We start from the raw sequence: 18,925 nt of genomic DNA on the forward strand, positions 1-18,925 counted from the left end.
CCCTGCGCTGGAGGCTGGCAGGAAGGTCCAGCGGGGAGTGGTGAACAAGAGGCAGGACTAGCCAAATGCACACCAATTGGCATGCGCCCTGGAGTGGAACCAAGGCCAGCTGCTCCCATCCCGCCACTGGACCCCAGGCGCCCACTCCGCACCCGGAAGTAATGGAGATGACCAGACTCCAGTTAGGAGAGCGTTTCCCCCCTTCACGGTCCCAGTGCCAGGCAGTCTGATGTCAGGTATCAGCAGTGTCTGTCAGTCTTCTTTTACTCCCTTTGTCCTTCTCACCTTACCATTAAGCCAGTCCTCTCCCTCTTCATGCCCCATCCATTAATTATCCACATATCCCATCCTCAGCCCTTGGGTAATTGCATTCCCTCAATTGATCAGGCACCTTTTATGGTGTTAAGAGCACTGTGTTGAGCTCCTGAGTGGCTGCAATATAATAGAGGTGGGAGACACAATCCCTGCCCTTGAAGAGCTCACAGACTAGGCAGGGAGGTAGATAGATGAGGAAGCAATGCAGTGTGGGGCATGACTCTGCCATTTCACAACCCAGCAGCATGGCCATGCCCCTCTACAATGCAGATGCAGCTGTGCCCATGACCTCCAATGTCCTGACGACTACCTAGGGTCAGCCTGTGAGCATGCGTGGTGCCGCCAGGACCTTCAGCCACCCGTAAGACCAAGGATGAATTTCCCCTCTAATGACAAGCATGTATCAGCTTATGCCAGGCCCGCTGGGGCCGTGACCAGTTGGGGGCTGAGGAGGGTAGGGAGGGACAGATGTGGGATGGGAACTGAGTGGAACTGGAAGTTAGTAGGAAAAAAGAGCTACAGGATGAGGAAAAAAATGGGGAGAAGTGTGGAGGGAGAAGAATAGGGCCAAGAGGGGTAGGAGGAGGAGGAAAGGGATGAGGGAGAGGACAGGAAAAAAAAAGGAGGCCATCATCTCATGAAAGTCCAGTGCTAAGGCAGTGCTTCATTTCCCATGGGCTCTGGGAGCCCCGCCTGGGCTGGCCCAGCAGCCTTGGGTCTCAGGCCCCACCCAGGGCTGAAGCCCCTTTCAATTGGAAGTGACCTCAGTCCTAGCGCCTGCCCTGGTGCTGGGCACCAGTCTGGGACCCTGTCCGGCCACCCTCAGCGTTGCTGCTCCCCTGCCTTCAGTCCATATTTCATTCTGTCACCCTTGTCGTTTTTCTATAAAATCAGTGGGCACTCATCTCTTCACCTCAGAGAGCCCTGTTTACCATCTATTTCATCAAGCAGAAACTCCTAACCCTTGGCTTTAAGGCACCCGATGGCTCTCTTCCCACCCAGCAAATCCTGTCGGTTCTATCTTCCCAGCATCTCCAGAATCCATCCTTCCTCTCCACCCAGTCTGCTGTCATGTGGGCCAGGTACTCGATGACCTCAGCCTCCTTACTGATCTCCCTGCCTATGGCGGCATGACCTAGTGGGAAGAGCCCAGTCCTGAGAGTCATGAGACCTACGTTCTAATCCAGGCTCTTCCGGTTCCCTACTGTGCGATCTTGGGGCATATTTCTTAATAATAATGATAATAATAATGGTGGCATATATTAAGTGCTTACCGTGTGCAAAGCACTGTTCTAAGTGCTGGGGTGGCTACAGAGTGATCAGATTGTCCCATGGAGGGCTCACAGTCAATCCCCATTTTACAGATGAGGTAACTGAAGCACAGAGAAGTTAAGTTACTTGCCCAAAGTCAGCTGACAATTGGCGGGGCTGGGATTTGAACCCATGACCACTGACTCCAAAGCTCATGCGCTTTCCATTGAGCCACACTGCTTCTTCTAACTCATCTGGGCCTCAATTTCCTCTTCGGTAAAATAAGGATTCTACACCTGTTTTCCCTCCCACTTAGACCATGAACCTCTCTCTGATCTGATTTTCCTGTATCTATCCCAGTGCTTAGTACCTGGACTGCTACATAGTAAGCACTAAAGTTCCACAGTTATTGGGGGAGGGGCAGAGAGGTGAATGAGGAGGATGACACAGTGGTCAAGTCAAGGTGGGACAGGTACCTGGGCCAGTATGGCAGCCACTTGGATGGAGAGGAAGGGCAGATTCGAGAGGAGGAGGGGGAACGGTAGGCTTTGGCAACAGAGTGGATTTGAGAATTGAAAGAGCTAATGAGCCGAGGACAAGGTCAAGGTTATGGACTCCGAGGATGGGCAGGAGGAGGGTGGTGGTGGTGGGGTCACCTGCGATGGGGAAATTCAGAGAAGGAAAGTATTAGGGAAGAAACAGTTCAGGCCTGCTTCTGCCTGCGGGTGGCGGTGCCCAAGGATGAGGGGTGAGGGTCTCTGCATGGCCCTGCTCCTTTACTCCCCCTTCCCCTCCTCACCCTAATCCAGCCCCTCCTCACCTCCCTATCGTCCATTCCTATACCAGGAGCCAGGCAGCAGGTTGAGGTGCCAGCGTCTCTAGACTCGGGGGCTGTGGGTCATGGGGGGCCCCGGGCTACAGCTGCTGTTTGCTGGGTGGAGACAGCCTCAGTTTGTGGCAGTGGCAGCGGCAGGGCAGGACAATGGCAGAGCAGGGCAGGGCAGTGCAGGGTTGGCTCCCTCCACCCCTGCTTCTTCTCCATGCTCTTCTCTATAGACTATCAGAGTCTACCAACTCTATTGTACTTTCCCAAGCACATAGTACAGTGTTCTGCACACAATAAATGCTCAGTAAATGCCATTGATTGTTTCTCCTATCTCCCTGCTCCCAGTACACCCTCCTCCTTCCTCTCAAGCTAACCTACTCACACTGCCTTTTTCCCATCACTCCCCCTCCGTCCCCTGGCCTGGAATTTTCTCCCCGTTTACATCTGGTAGACTGCGGCCCTCCATATTTTCAAAGCCCTTCTGAAATCAGACCTCCTACAGAAAGCCTTCCCTGAGTAGTTTCCCCTCCCTCTGATTATATCCCCCAACCCTCATTTTGGTGCTTCTGCACCAACAATGCAGGTGTGCTCTTCACACCCTCCTGGAGCAGTTCTGGACCTTGTGCCTTATACAACCTACCACTGAAGCTCAAACTCACATCTCCGCTGCTACTACTTCCCCAGTCTGTAGATAGTTCCGTGGCCCTTGCTAGACAGTACACTCCTTAAAGGTGGGAATCGTGCCTACTCACTCAATCGGATGCTCCCAAGGGCTCAATACAGTGCTCTGCACGCAGTAAATACTAAATAAGTACAATCAACTGGCTGTCTGACTACTCTGCACTTGCTCCATTCAGTAAATAGGATTGACGGACTAAGGAGGTAATAAACGGCCCCTCTCTTTGAGGACTTTACTAGAGCATAGAAAAGACAAATCCATACGAGTAGATAGTTAAAGGAGTGTGATTCTAGATAAAAGTAAGAAACCCAGGGGGCTATGTGATGAATCCGACAAGAATCGAAAGATGGTCCGTGAGGGCTTGAGCTGGCAGATGGAAGCGTGGGGCAGAAGCGGCGTGGCCTAATGGAAAGAGCAAGGGCCTGGGAGTCAGGAGGACCTGGGTTCTAATTCTGCTCCACCACTTGCCTTCTGTGTGACCTTGGGCAAGTCACCTCACTCCTCTGGCCCTCAGTTACTTCATCTGTAAAATGGGGACTAAGGCTGTGAGTCCCATGTGGGACAGAGACTGTCCAACCTGATTAGCTTGTATCCACCCCAGAGCTTAGAGCAGTACTTGACACATAGTAAGCACTTAACAAATACCATTATTATTATTATTATCATTAAGGACAGGTGGGAGGAGTGAACCGGAAGATACCCCTTGGAGGCACTGATGGTAGGTGGCTTAGAATGGGAAGATGGAAGAAGGGAGTGTCTTGGTGAGGTCAGAGGGAGAGGAAGGAAGAGCCGATGATGTGAGCTATCTCGAAGTTTTCAGGAATAGTTTCAGGAGAATCATCCCCCATCTGTGGGAGGGAAAGAGGAAGGGAGGGAAGGGACAGTAGGACCAAAGGCAGGAGAACAGTATGTTGGGTAAGAGGAAGGAGGAACCCAGGTGGCCCGGCCCACGGCTCTGGTTCACTATGGAAGTCATGTGCCCCAGACGGGCCCAGAATTGGCCAATCAATCAGTAAATCAGGATGTAGTGAGCACTTTCTGTGTGCACAGCACTGTACTCAGTGCTTGGGAGAGTACAATAAAATAGAGTAAGCAGACACAGTCCCTGCCCTCGTGGAGCTTACAGTTGAGATGGGGAGATGGACTCTACAGCAAGCTACAAGTAGGAGGAAACAGCTGTCTGGGGGATTGGTGGGGAGTATTGGGGAGGACAGGATTAAGTAGGGAGGTGGCAGTAATGGGGGAAATTTGGTGGGGAGAAGAGAGAACAATCAGAGAAGCCCTCTTGGAGGAGGGTATGAGCTCAGAAGTGTACAGAAGATGGGGAGAGCAGTGGTCTGCTGGATGTGAAAGGGAGGGAGTTCCAGGTGGGAATAAGGGGGAAATAGTGAGCAAGAGGTTAAGGTGAGAGAGGAGAATGAGGAGGCAGAACTGACCTCCGATATACACAATAAGCCTCTGGAATGGGTGTCAAATTCTCAACTCAGGGCTGCCTTTAGAAGAGAAGTAGTGAGCCCCATAAAGCACGGGCCTGAAAGTCAGAAGGACCTGGGCTGAAATCCCAGCTCCGCCACCTGCCTGCTTTGTGACCGCCGGGGACCCGGCCCGGCTTCCCAGCATGGAGGCCACGATGAGGACCGAGGAGGAGCAGGAGGAGGGGTGGGGGAATGGGTTTTCCGTGTCGGCAGAGGAGCAGGACAGGTGGATAGAGAGTGTGATGCACATGGCCCAAGAAGCCTTAGGAAGTGGTGAAGTTCCCGTTGGCTGCCTCATGGTCTACAACAATCAGATGGTGGGGATGGGGAGAAATGAAGTTAACGAAACTAAGAATCCCAGCCCACACCCTCCGCTCCTCTGCCGCTAATCTCACCGTGCCTCGTTCTTGCCTGTCCTGCCATCGACCCCCGGCCCATGTCATCCCCCTGTCCTGGAATGCCCTCCCTCCCAACATCTGCCAAGGTAGCTCTCTTCCTCTCTTCAAGGCCCTACTGAGAGCTCACCTCCTCCAGGAGGCCTTCACAGTCTTAATCCCCATTTTACAGATGAGGTAACTGAGGCCCAGAGAAGTTAAGTGACTTGCCCAAAGTAACACAGCAGACAACTGGTGGAGCCGGGATTTGAACCCCTGACCTCTGACTCCAAAGCCCATGCTCTGAGCCACTGAGCCACACTGCTTCTCCTTTGCTCATCCCGCTTCTCAGCCCCACAGCACTTATACTAACCATATCTGTAATTTATATATTTATATAAATATTTGTCTTCTCCCTAATAGAATGTAAGCTTGTTGTAGGCAGGGATGTGTCTGTTTAATGTTTTATTATACTCCCCAAGCGCTTAGAACAGTGCTCTGCACAGAGAAGCACTCAATAAATACAACTGAATGAATGAAGTGCCTGGCACATGGTAAGCCCTTAACAAATGCCATAAAAAAAATCTACTGAAATGCCCCCGAGGAGGCAGGGGGTCCCTCCTAGAGGCTTTCAGTTCCAAATGTGTGGTTTCCCCCCTGGGCCTTGGGAAAAATAAGACTGCTGGCAAAAGGGGGTCTGACTTCATGCCATGAACCCCATATTTGAGTATTCCCATTTGGGTCTTCGTAGCCCCGGTACCGAGGAGAGTTATAAAAATATGGGTGCTGGCAAAGGGAAGACTGGCTTTATGCCATGAACCCCTAATTTGAGTTTCCCCATTTGGGTCTTCATGGCCCAGGTGCTGGGGAGAACAATAAAAATATGGGTGCTGGCAAGAGGGAGGCTGACTTTATTCCATGAACCCCAGATTTGAGTCTTTCCATGTGGGTCTGTGTGACCCAGCTGCCAGGGAGAGTGATAAAACTATAGGTCTGGTCAAGGCAGGAAATGGGCTTCATGTCATGACCCCCAGATTATACTCCCTCTTTGGGTCTTCATTGCCCAGGCACCAAGAATAGTGATAAATATATGGGTGCTGGCAAAGGAGGAGGACCGGGTTCATGCCACAAACCCCAGATTAGATGCTCTTTTGGGGTCTTCATGGCCCAGGTCCCGGGAAGAACAATAAAAATATGGATGCTGACAAAAGGGAGAGAATGGCTTCATGCCATCAACCCCAGGTTAGATTTCTCTTTTGGGTCATCATGGCCCAGGCACCAGGGAGAGTGATAAAATACTGGGGGCTGGTTTCAGGCCATCACCTCCAAATCTGAGCCTTCCCAGTTAGGTCTTCATGGCCCAGTCATTGGAAAGAACAATAATAACATTGGTGCTAACAAAATGTGGTACTGCCTTCATGCCATGAACCCCAGGTTAGACTCCCTTTTTCGGTTTTCATGACCCAGGTGCAGAGAAGAACAAGCAACATATGGGTGCTGGCCAAAAGCGGGGCTGGCTTCATTCCATTAACTTGAGATATGTGCCTTCCCTGTTAAGTCTTTCATGGCTCAAGTGCCAGGAAGAACAATAAAAACCTGGGTGCTGGAAAAAGGGAGGCTGGCTTCATGCCACAAACCCCAGATTAGACTCCCCTTTTGGGTCTTGGGGATGGGGGGGGGGGTGAATGAAGGGAGCAAGTAAGTGTGTAATGCAGAAGGGAATGGGAGAAGAGGAGAGGAAGGCTTAATCAGGGAAGGCTTCTTGGAAGAGATGTGACTTCAGTAAGGCATTGAAGTGGGGGAGAGCAATTATTCAATTCATTCATTCAATCATATTTATTGAGCGTTTACTGTGTGCAGAGCACTGTACTAAGCACTTGGGAAGTACAGGTAGGAAACAGAGACGGTCCCTACCCAACAACGGGCTCACAGTCCAGAAGGGGGAGACAGACAACAAAACATATTGACAAAATAAAACAAATAGAATAGGAGATATGTACAAGTAAAATAGAGTAATAAATCAGTACAAACATATATACCGGTGCTATGGGGAGGGGAAGGAGGTAGGGTGGGGGAGATGGGAAGGGGGAGAGGGAGAAGGGGGCTCAGTCTGGGAAGGTCTCCAATTATCTGACTGATATAAGGAGGGAGGACATTCCGGGCCAGAGTAGGATGTGGGTGAGAGTTTGGTGGTGAGATGGACGAGATCGAGGTACAGTGAGCAAATGAGTTCTCCAAGGGAGTGGGAGTAGATGGTGAATAGAAGGGGACCCAGGACTGAACCTAGAGGGACCCCCACAGTTAGGGAATGGGAAGCATAGGAGGTGCCCAAGGAAGAGTTTGAGAATGACTGGCCAGAGAGATAGGAGATTAAGACTGTGAGCTCCCCGTGGGACAACCTGATTACCTTGTAACCTCCCCAGTGCTTAGAACAGTGCTTTGCACATAGTAAGTGCTTAATAAATGCCATCATTATTATTATTATTATTATCTTCATGGCCCGGGCTCCAGGAAGAACAATGAAAATACCAGTGCTGGCAAAATGGGGGACTGGCTTCATGCCATGAATCCCCAGACTTGATTCTTCCCATTTGGATCTCCATGGTGCTGGGGTGGACAAGAACAATATGGGTGCTGCCAAAAAAGGAGGCTAGCTTCAAGCCATGAATGCCAGATTGGAGCCTTTTCATTTGGGTCTTCATAGCCCAGGTGCTGGGAAGAACATTAACAATATGGGTGTGGGCAAAAAGAGGGGCCTGGCTTCATGCCACTAACCCCAGACTTGATTCTTCCCATTTGGGTCTTCATGGCCCAAGCACTGGGATGAACAATAAAAACATGGGTGCTGGCAAAATGGGGGCTGGCTTCATGCCATGAGCCCCAGATTAAACTCCCCTTTGGGGTCATTCATTCATTCATTCAATCGTATTTATTGAGCGCTTACTGTGTGCAGAGCACTGTACTAAGCACTTGGGAAGTACAAGTTGGCAACATACAGAGACGGTCCCCACCCACCAGCGGGCTCACAGTCTAGAAGGGGGAGGCAGACAACAAAACAAAACATATAAACCAAATAAAATAAATAGAATAAATATGTACAAATAAAATGAATAGAGTAATAAATATGTACAAACATATATACATATGTATGTATATACATATACAGGTGCTGTGGCGAGGGGAAGGAGGTAAGGCGGGGGGGATGGGGAAGGGGAGTAGGGGGAGAGGGGCTCAGTCTGGGAAGGCCTCCTGGAGGAGGTGAGCTCTCAGTAGGGCTTTGAAGGGAGGAAGAGAGCTAGCTTGGCGGATGGGCAGAGGGAGGGCATTCCAGGCCAGGGGGAGGACGTGGGCCAGGGGTCGATGGCGGGACGGGCGAGAACGAGGCACAGTGTGGAGATTAGCCGCAGAGGAGTGTAGGGTGCGGGCTGGGCTCCATTTTTTCTTTCAATTCCTTAAACATAGATGATATAACATGCATCTCTTCCACTTGATGAAGTTCTCCTCGGTCAGGCCAAATGTCACGTAGGTAGATATCTTTCCCACTAGAATTAGTACCTAGAGGTTCTGTCAGGAAGTCTATGTTAACTGTGCCTGCTATGGCATAAGCCACTACAAGAGGAGGTGAGGCAAGGTAGTTGACACGGACGCAATCACAAAGACGACCTTCAAAATTTTTGTTTCCAGACAAAACCCCACAAGCAATTAAATCACCCTGTTTTATTGCATTTAGAACTGCTTCTCATAAGGGAGCTGTATTTCCAACACACGTTGAACACCCATAGCCAACTACTTCAAATCCAAGTTTACTAAGATATGGTAATACTCCACTTGAACTGAGGTAATGTGTAACCATTCCACTGCCAGGAGACAAGCTTGTTCTTATGTAAGGTTTAACCTGCAGGCCAGCCTCAACAGCCTTCTTGGCCAATAAACCGGCAGCAAGCATGACAGATGGATTGCAGGTCATTTGTGCAACTGATTACTGCTGCGATGACAATAGATCCATGAGACAGATTATATTCATTTCCTTCATACTGAATAGGCACGATATCGTTTTGTTTTTCAGCCGCAATCTGGAAGCCTTTAAAGCCAACCTTTTCATTTAAACAGGCCTGGAAATCTCTCTTCATATCTGTCACAGCCACTCTGTCCTGTGGCCTCTTTGGGCCACTGACCGATGGAATTATAGAGCTCAGATTAATTTGTATAACCTGGGAATACTCAGGTTCTTCCAAAGAACTCTCGTTACTTCTAAACAACTTCACAGCTTTAAGGTACGTTTCCACCAACTCAAGCTTAGCCTGGTCAAAACCTGTATGCTCTAAATGCTTAACTGTCACATTATCAACGGGGAAAAAGCTCAGGATAGCACCATACTCAGGACACATGTTTGCTATTGTAGTTCGGTCAGCTATAGAGAGCTGGGCTACTCCACTTCCAAAGAATTCGACAAATTTTCCTGTCACTCCTACTTGCCTGAGGTGTTTTGTAATGCCAAGAACAACATCTATGGATGTAGCAAATGGACTTAATGAGCCAATTAACTCACAACCTACCACCTCTGGTAAAGTAAGAGTGACTGGCAGGCCAAGCATAACTGCTTCTGTCTCATTTCCTCCAACACCCCACCCCAGAATTCCCAAGCCATTCACCATGGTTATGTGAGAATCTGTGCCAACTACACTTTCTGGAAAGAGGAGATCCTTTACTTCAAAAACCACTCTGGACAGGTATTCCAAGTTCACTTGATGAACCATTCCAGTTCCAGGAGGGATTACAGTCACATTCTTAAACGCTTTTGAACCCCACTTAAAAAACTGAAGTCTCTCTCGATTTCTGCCAAATTCTACCTCCTGGTTTTTTAACACTGTTTCAGGCTCAGGCACTGGCTGTAAATGAAAGGGGCAGAGGAGAGGTGTGTTCTCAATCTGCACAGAAAATTTTCCTGAGTTGCGGACTGCGTCCCCAGAATCACACGGTCCTCGGCAGGCAGCCTGGCCTCTGCAAGGGAGTTTTCGAAGCTGCACTTTAAGAGGAGAAAGCTTGGCTGCTGTCTTCGCCAGGTCACCACCTCCGGGGTTGGGTGCATTTTGTATTGCGCATTTACTGAAGTCAATCTGCAAAGAATGGTCAACAGTGAGATCTGTTGGGCAGGCAGGGTGGCCTTTCTTAGGATCTCCTCCAAGATTTTTCACTGCTTCTCTCATTGCAGCAAAATCTACCATTGCAGGAATTCCGGTAAAATCTTGAAGAACAACACGAGCAGGAAAAAAGGGCACTTCAACATTGTTTTGCTTTACTTTCCAGTCTAAAATGTTCATAACATCTTCTTTTTTCTCCATCACCTTGCCCCTTAATACCTCACCTCCCTTCTTTCCTTCTACAGCTCAGCCTGTACACTTTGCTCCTCTGCCACTAACCTCCTCACTGTACCTCGTTCTTGCCTGTCCCGCCGTCGACCTCTGGCCCACATCCTACCTCCGGCCTGGAATGCCCTCCCTCCACACATCTGCCAAACTAGCTCTCTTCCTCCCTTCAAAGCCCTAGTGAGAGCTCACCTCCTCAAGGAGGCCTTCCCAGACTGAGCCCTGCCTTATCATCTGCTCCTTCTCCGCTCCCCATCGCCTCCACTCCCTCCCTCTGCCTTACCCTCTTCCCCACCCCACAGCACTTGTGTATGTTTGTACATATTTATTACTCTATTTTATTAATAATAATTATAATTATGGTATTTGTTAAGCACTTACTACATGCCAAGCACTGTTCTAAGTGCTGGAATAAATATAAGGTAATTAGATTGTCCCATGTGGGGCTCACAGTCTTCATCCCCATTTTACAGAAGAGGCAACTGAGGCACAGAGAAGTGAAGTGACTTGCTCAAGGTCATACAACAGATAATGGCAACGCTGGGATTAGAACCCCTGACCTCTGACTTCCAAGCCCGGGCTCTTGCCACAAGGCCATGCTGCAGCACATTAACGATGTATATATATAATTCTATTTATCTTGACGGTATTGACACCTGTCTGCTTGTTCTGTTTTTCTGTCTGTCTCCCCTTTCTAGACTGTGAGCCCATTGTTGGATAGGGACTGTCTCTATATGTTGCTGAATTGTACTTTCCAAGCGCTTAGTACAGTGTTCTGCACACAGTAAGCGGTCAATAAATACAATTGAAGGAATGAAAATGGGGCGCTGGCTTCATGCCATGAACCCCAGACTTGATTCTTCCCATTTAGGTCTTCATGGCCCAAGCTCTGGGATGAATAAAATTATGGGTCCCAGCAAAATGGGGGTTGGCTTCATGCCACGAGCCCCAGATGAAACTCCTCTTTGGGGTCTTCATGGCCCCGGATTCTGGGAAGAACAAGAAAAATATGGGTGCCAGAAAAAGGGGGATCGTCTTTATGCCATGAATCTCAGATTAGTCTCCCCTTTGGGGTTTTCATGGCCCAGGCCCCAGGGAGAGTGATAAAAACAGGGATGCTGAGTAAGTGGGGGACTGGGAAGAAAGGGGAACTGGCTTCATGCTGTGAACCCCTTTTTGAGTCTTTCCAATTGGGTCTTCTTGGCCCAGGCACCGAGAATAACAATAAAAAATGTGGGTGACAACAAAAGGGGTTCTGCCTTCATGGCATGAACTCCAGATTTGAATCTTCTCATTTGGGTCTTCATGGCTTGGGTTATAAGGAAAGTGAGAAAAATATGGGTGCTGACAAAGAAGGAGGGGAGATTGGCTTCATGCCATGAACCTCAGACTAGACTCCCCTCTTGGGTCTTCATGGCTCTGGCCCTGGAAAGAACAAGAAACATATGGGTGCTGGCAAAACAGGGGCTGGCATCATGTCATTAACCCCATTAATCTTTCCATTTGGGTCTCCACGGCCCAGGTGCCAGGAAGAACAGAAATATGTAGGTGCTGGCAAAAAGGGGGCTGGCTTCAACCTTGAAACTCAGATTAGACTCCCCATTTGGGTCTTCATGGACCAGGTGCTGGAAAGAACAATGAAAATATGGGTGCTGGTGAAACAGGGCATGCTGGCTTCATGCCATGAGCATGAGTTTTGACTCTTCCCATTTGTGTCTTCATTTCCCAGGAACCAGGATGTAAGGGGGGCTGGCTTCATGCCACGAACACCAGATTTGAGTATTCCCAGATGTCCAGTGCCCAGAAAAATAAGAAAAATTTGGGTGTTGGCAAAAGGGGGGCTTGACTTAGTGCCATGAACCCCAGGTATGAATATTTCCATTTGGGTCTTTGTGGCCCAGGTGCCAGGAAGAACCATAAAAATATAGGTGCTGGCAAAATGGTGGACTGACTTCACACTATTCACCTTAGATTTAAATCTTCCCAATTGGGTCTTCATGGCCTGGTTCCAGGGAGACTTAACATATCCAAGACTGAGCTCCTTATCTTCCCTCCCAAACTCTGTCCTCACCCTGACTTTCCTGTCATTGTGGACGGCACTACCATCCTTCCTGTCTCACAAGTCCCCAAGCTTGGTGTCATTCTTGACTCCGCTTTCTCTTTTACCCCACACATCCAATCCATCACCAAAGCCTGCCAGTTTCACCTTCACAACATCACCAAGATCCGCCCTATCCTCTCCATCCAAGCTGCTACCCTGTTAGTACAATCACTCATCATATTCCCCTCCCCATCCCCCCGCCTTACCTCCTTCCCCTCCCCACAACACCTGTATATATGTTTGTACATATTTATTACTCTATTTTACTTGTACATATTTACTATTCTATTTATTTTATTTTGTTAATATGTTTTGTTTTGTTGTCTATCTCCCCCTTCTAGACTGTGAGCCCACTTTTGGGTAGGGACCGTCTCTATATGTTGCCAACTTGTACTTCCCAAGCGCTTAGTACAGTGCTCTGCACACAGTAAGTGCTCAATAAATACAATTGAATGAATGAATGAATGAATATCCCGACTGGATTTCTGCATCAGCCTTCTTTCTGACCTTCCATCCTCCTGTCTCTCCCCACTTCAGTCTATACTTCTCTCTGCTGCCCAGATTACCTTTCTACAGAAACGCTCTAGGTACGTCACCCCCCTCCTCAATAATCTCCAGTGGTTGCTTATCAACCTTTGTATCAAACAAAAACTCCTCACTATTGGCTTCAAAGCTCTCCATCACCTTGCCCCTTCTTACCTCACCTCCTTCTACAGCCCAGCCTGCACAATCCACTCCTCTGCCGCTAACCTCTTCAGAGTGCCTCGTTCTCACCTGTCCCGCTGTCGAGCCCTGGCCCATGTCCTACCTCTGGCCTGGAGTGCTCTCCCTCCTCACAGCCGCCAAACTATCACACTTCCTCCCTTCAAAGCCCTACTGAAAGCTCACCTCCTCCAGGAGGTCTTCCCACACTGAACCCCCGTTTTCCTCTGCTCTTCTTTCACCCCTATTCCCTCCCTCTACTCTACTCCCCCGCCCCACAGCACTTATGTATATGTGTACATATTTATTAGTTTATTATTCCATTTATTTTATTAATTATGTGTATATATCTATAATTCTGTTTACTCATATTGACGCTATTGATGCCTGTCTATTTGTTCTGTTTTGTTGTCTGTCTCCCCCTTTTAGACTGTGAGCACGTTGTTGGGCAGGGATTGTCTCTATTTGTTGCTGAATTGTAACAAATTCAAATTCAAACTGTGAGCCCACTGTTGGGTAGGGACTGTCTCTATATGTTGCCAACTTGTACTTCCCAAGCGCTTAGTACAGTGCTCTGCACACAGTAAGCGCTCAATAAATACGATTGATTGATTGATTGATTGAGTCTTCACGGCCCAGGCTCTGGGGAGAGTGAAGGTGGCTTTGGCTTCATCACTTTCCCCTTGGTTTGACTCTACCTTTAGGTTTTGGGGGTTGGGCTGTATTTGACTTGCCGATCCTCCTGCAGTAGTGCCACTGCCTATGAGATAAAGAGCTTCCTGCTCTTTCAGACAACGATCACTGGAAGAGTTTCCACCTGTATCCTGTCCACCAGTTTTCTCTACTGTCTTTGTAATGAACAACTGGACCAAGCTCCTCAGACCCTGGGTTTTCTGAACAAGTCAGAAGGGGTATGATCTTGGAGTAGGGCACATTTTATCTTTTCCTCAAAACTTTAGTTTGGGTGTGTGACTGAGTGGGAAGAGTTCAGGCCTGAAAATCAGAGTATCTGGATTCTAATCCAAGCTCTGGCCCTTGACAGCTATGTGACCTTGGGCAAGTCACTTCACTTCTCTGGGCCTCAGTTACCTCATCTGTAAAATGGGGATTAAGATTGTGAGTCCCATGTGGGACAACCTGATTACCTTGTATCCACCCTAGTGCTTAGAACAGTGCTTGGCACATAGTAAGTGCTTAACAAATACAGCAATAATCATGTCAACTTCTCTGTTCCTCAGTTTCTTCACCTGTAAAATGTTGATTGAATACCCACACATGGATTTGCTTCCTTTATTCACCCCTATCTCAACCCCACAGTAGTTAAACCAATAGCTACAATTTATTGTATTACTGTCTATCTCTCCTTGCCCACAGTGAGCTTACATTCTAGAGGGGATGTATCTACCAACTTGGTTAAATTGTCCTCTCCCAAAAATTTAGAACAGTCTTCTGCAGTCAGCGCTCAGTAAATACCACTGATTGATTGACTGACTGTTTTCCTTCCCATTTGAAATGTTAGCCTCGTGTGGGACAGGGACTGTGTCCAATCTGCTTATCTCATATCTCCCCCAGTGCTTAGTTCAGTGCCCAGTACCTAGTAAGAGCTTAACAAATGCCATCATTATTATTTCCAGTATGGTTTTGCTTAATCTAATTCAAAGCTCCTCTAAAAATTGCCTAGTAAACACTGGAATTGGATTGTGGTGTCTTTCATGCCTACCTCATTTTGGCCTCTGATGACCTTTATAAACAAGAGTATCGGGTACCAGGTGGTCTCTGAATGTCTCTCCCACCTCTTCCGTAGATGCAGAAACCCTGTCAGATTCAACCAGGACTCCCGGAATGACCGAGGAAAAACGGATGAGTCCGGGGGGATTCTTCTGGCCGTGTATCACCCTAAATCCTCTGCTGAAAATGGTCGCTCGGTCTGGGCCTAAAAGAAAGAACTTGGAGGAAAACAATTCTGATTCTCTTCAGAGGACAGCTTTTCCCAGGATGACACTGCTGGTGGCTCCCCAGGCTGGGGTAGGAGGGGTCAGGGAAGACTTTCAGGGGAGGACGGCTCCAGGGTGATCCTTCATTCATTCATTCAAATCGTACTTACTGAGTGCTTACTGTGTGCAGAGCACTGAACTAAGCGCTAGGGAAGTACAAGTCGGCAACATACAGAGACGGTCCCTACCCAACAACGAGCTCACAGTCTAGAAGGGGGAGACAGACAACAAAACAAAACATGTATAGAGGTGTCAAAATAATCAGAACAAATAGAGTTAAAGCTATATGCACATCATTAACAAAATAAATAGAATAGCAAATATGTACAAGTAAAATAAATAGAGTAATAAATCTGTACAAATATATACAAGTACTGTGGGGAGGGGAAGGAGGTAGAGTGGGGGGATGGGGAGGAGGAGAGGAAAAATGGGCCTCCTTTTTATTGGGGTGAATCGTACGGGCTGGGAAGTTTCAGCCTGATTCTGTGTCAGGGCTTTCACCTCTGCCTTGCGTCTTCGCCTTCTAAATCTGCCTAGATGTCATTTTTATTCCCTCCAGTGGGAAAGCGGCCCCAGCCACTCTGTGTCTGGGAAGAGTGAGACCAAGATGTGGACTGAGCAAGCGACGAGACGGATCAATTATGTCCATGTCGCTGTCCCAGAGGCTGTCTCTGTGGCCCCATATTGCGGGGGGCTGTGGAGGCAACACAGTGAGGGGGAGTGGGAGGACTGTGAAGGAGGAGGTGGGACTGTGGGTCTGAACCTTGTGCAGCACTGCCACTAGGTGCCCCCTGATCCTCCAGTGGGAGAGATTGCAGGGGGCATGGCAGTGCAGGGGAGGGACGGGCAGGGAGGAAGGCAATGCTTGGGAACTCGTCCCCCCCTTCCCGTGCCCTTTCCCTCCTTCGGCTACATCTCCTCTCATGAATTCCTCCACCCCTGGCCCCTGCCAAAATGAATAATAATAATAATGGCATTTATTAAGTGCTTACTATGTGCAAAGCACCGTTCTAAGCACTGGGGAGGTTACAAGGTGATCAGGTTGTCCCGGAGGGGCTCACAGTCTTAATCCCCATTTTACAGATGAGGTAACTGAGGCACAGAGAAGTTAAGTGACTTTCCCAAAGTCACAGATGACAAGTGACAGAGCCGGGATTTGAACCCATGACCTCTGACTCCAAAGCCCCTGCTCTTTCCACTGAGCCAAGGTACTTCTCAACGAAGACAATGTTAGATACGGCAGCCAATCCACACCCACAGACCGCAGCCCTCCGGCCCTCCAGATGGATCGGCTTCCTCCGGAATGCACCGGCAGCCATCCTGGAGCACACCGGATTCACCGTTCCTCGACACCCCCAGCTGAACCACCTGGGCCACGACCACAGAATGTCCTCCAGAGCCTGGGGCCATCTCTGAACGCCACCAGGTGCCTGCTGAGATAGGCCTCGGGAATCTCTGTTCTCAAACACTCAGGGAAGAATTAATGAAAATGTCTTAACCCCAGTCTCAAGCCTGTTGATGATCTCTTGTTTGTGGATTGGGTCTGTGTTGATGGGCAGGACAGAAGCTGCTTTCACAACCAACATTTTTGCAGATCAATGAATGGTTCTACCACATCCTTCCTTGTAGTGGGAAGGGAGGCTCTCTGAACAGAGCTGGCTAGAGCTCTGTAGAGCAGGTGGGCCTGAACCCCTAGCCCCTTAAAGAAATGGTGGGGCCTAGTGGATAGGGCAAGGAGCGGGATTCAGCTCCCAGCTCTGCCACTTGTCTGCTGCGTGACCTTGGGCAACTCACTTAACTTTTTTGTGCATCAGTGATCTCATCTCTCAGGGACCTCACTTCTCTTCTCTCCTTCTACAGCCCAGCCCGCACCCTCTGCTCCTCTGCCGCTAACCTCCTCACTGTACCTCATTCTCGCCTGTTCAGCCATCGGCCTCCGGCCCACATCCTCCCCCTTGCCTGGAATGCCCTCCCTCCACACATCCCCCAAGCTAGCTCTCTTCCTCCCTTCAAAGCCCTACTTAGAGCTCACTTCCTCCAAGAGGCCTTCCCAGAACCCTTTTCCCTCTCCTCCTCCTCATCCCCCTGCCTTAACTCCTTCCCCTCCCCACAGCACTTGTAGATTTATTTGTACAGATTTATTACTCTATTTTACTTGTACATATTTACTATTCTATTTATTTTGTTAATGATGTACATTTAGCTTTGATTCTATTTGTTCTGACGATTTTGATACCTGTCTACATGTTTTGTTTTGTTGTCTGTCTCCCCCTTCTAGACTGTGAGCCCGTTGTTGGGTAGGGACCGTCTCTATATGTTGCCAACTTGTACTTCCCAAGCACTTAGTACAGTGCTCTGCACACAGTAAGCACTCAGTAAATATGATTGAATGAATGACTGAATCTGTGAAATGGAGATAAAGACTATGAGCCCCAAGTGGGAGCAGGAATATGTCTAGTCTGATGAGCTTGCATATACTCCAGCACTTAGTACAGTGCCTGGCACATAATAAACACTTAAATATCAGCCATATACATGCACACGGGGAACACAGAGCAGGACCCAAGACCCTCCATCGGTTGCCCCTCCACCACTACATCATCAGAAGCTCCTCACCACCGAGTGCCTGTCTGGCTTCATACCATGAACCTCATATTTGAGTCTTCCTATTTGGATCTTCACGGCCCAATCACAGGGAAGAACAATAAAAACATGGTGACATAGCCCAAAGGAGGGGGTTTGGCAGTGGGCATTTGGATCCAGGTGTAGAAAAATTAAACACAAATACATCGAGTCTTGCTACAAAAGCTAGAGCTTGAATGTGTAAACCTATGAAAGCTATGGCTTTAATGAAGAAAACATACATAAACCATGAACATTTCTACACTGGTCTTTAGTGTGGTGCTAAATAGCTCGGTGTCAATAAGTTTTTTGATCTTGTTAATCAGTTTAAATCAATTAAGTGACCTTCAGGTGCATGTACCACAGATAAACCTACAATAGTACTAGAGTAGTAGAGTATTTCCCTAAGCACCCAAGGGGTGTGATGCACTGGACTGAGCATTTGAAGTAAAAACAAAGTGACATGTTCCCTGGATAAAAAGAGCTTTTACTCTAATGAGGGAGACAGACCAAAAAAACATTTACAAGTTACAGAGCTAAACACTGAATACACAATTGGATAAACACGTACACAAAAGAGCTGGACCAAGCTCCCAAGATTCAGGACTTCCGGAACATATGATAAGGGGCGAAATCTAGGGGCAGAGCACATTTGATCTTTTCTTAAAACTTTGGTTTAGGCAGTATGACCAAGTGGGTAGAGACCAGGCCTGGGACTCTGAGGACTTGGGTTTGAATCCCAGCTCTGTCGCTTGCCTGCTGGGTAAACTAACTCCAACCTTAACCCTTGCACTTGGATTTGGAATCTTTATTCACCCCACTCTTACCCCTACAACACTTATGGACACCTACCATAACCCTAATCCTAATTCTAACCCTAATCCTGGGAGTCAGAGGACCTGCATTCTAATACCGGCTCTGTTCTTTGTCTGCTATATGACCTAACTCTAACCTCAGCTTAAACTCCCTTTTGGGATCCTCATGGCCCAGGCATCGGAAAGAACAATAAAAATATGGGTGCTGGTAAATGGGGGACTGTTTTCAAGCCCTTTAGGGTCTTCACGGTCCAGGTGCCAGGAGAATGATAATAATAGTAATAGTAATAATAGTAATGATGATTTTTGCTAAGCGCTTACTATGGACCAAGCACTATTCTAAGTGCTGGGGTAATTACAAGGTAATCAGCTATTCCCACATGGGGCTCACAGTTTCAATCCCCA

General features: G+C 48.3%; 1 protein-coding gene across 1 annotated transcript; it reads right to left on the reverse strand.

The window, feature by feature from the left end:
• Window positions 1-8,386: 8,386 nt before the first annotated feature.
• On the reverse strand, window positions 8,387-10,262 carry LOC119942116 (iron-responsive element-binding protein 2-like). Its single transcript, XM_038762773.1, has one exon. It carries the CDS (start codon window positions 10,260-10,262, stop codon window positions 8,829-8,831), a length of 1,434 nt encoding a protein of 477 aa, XP_038618701.1. The 3' UTR covers window positions 8,387-8,828.
• Window positions 10,263-18,925: the final 8,663 nt, after the last annotated feature.

Source organism: Tachyglossus aculeatus, chromosome 21 (assembly GCF_015852505.1).
Source record: "Tachyglossus aculeatus isolate mTacAcu1 chromosome 21, mTacAcu1.pri, whole genome shotgun sequence".
NCBI lineage: Eukaryota > Metazoa > Chordata > Mammalia > Monotremata > Tachyglossidae > Tachyglossus > Tachyglossus aculeatus.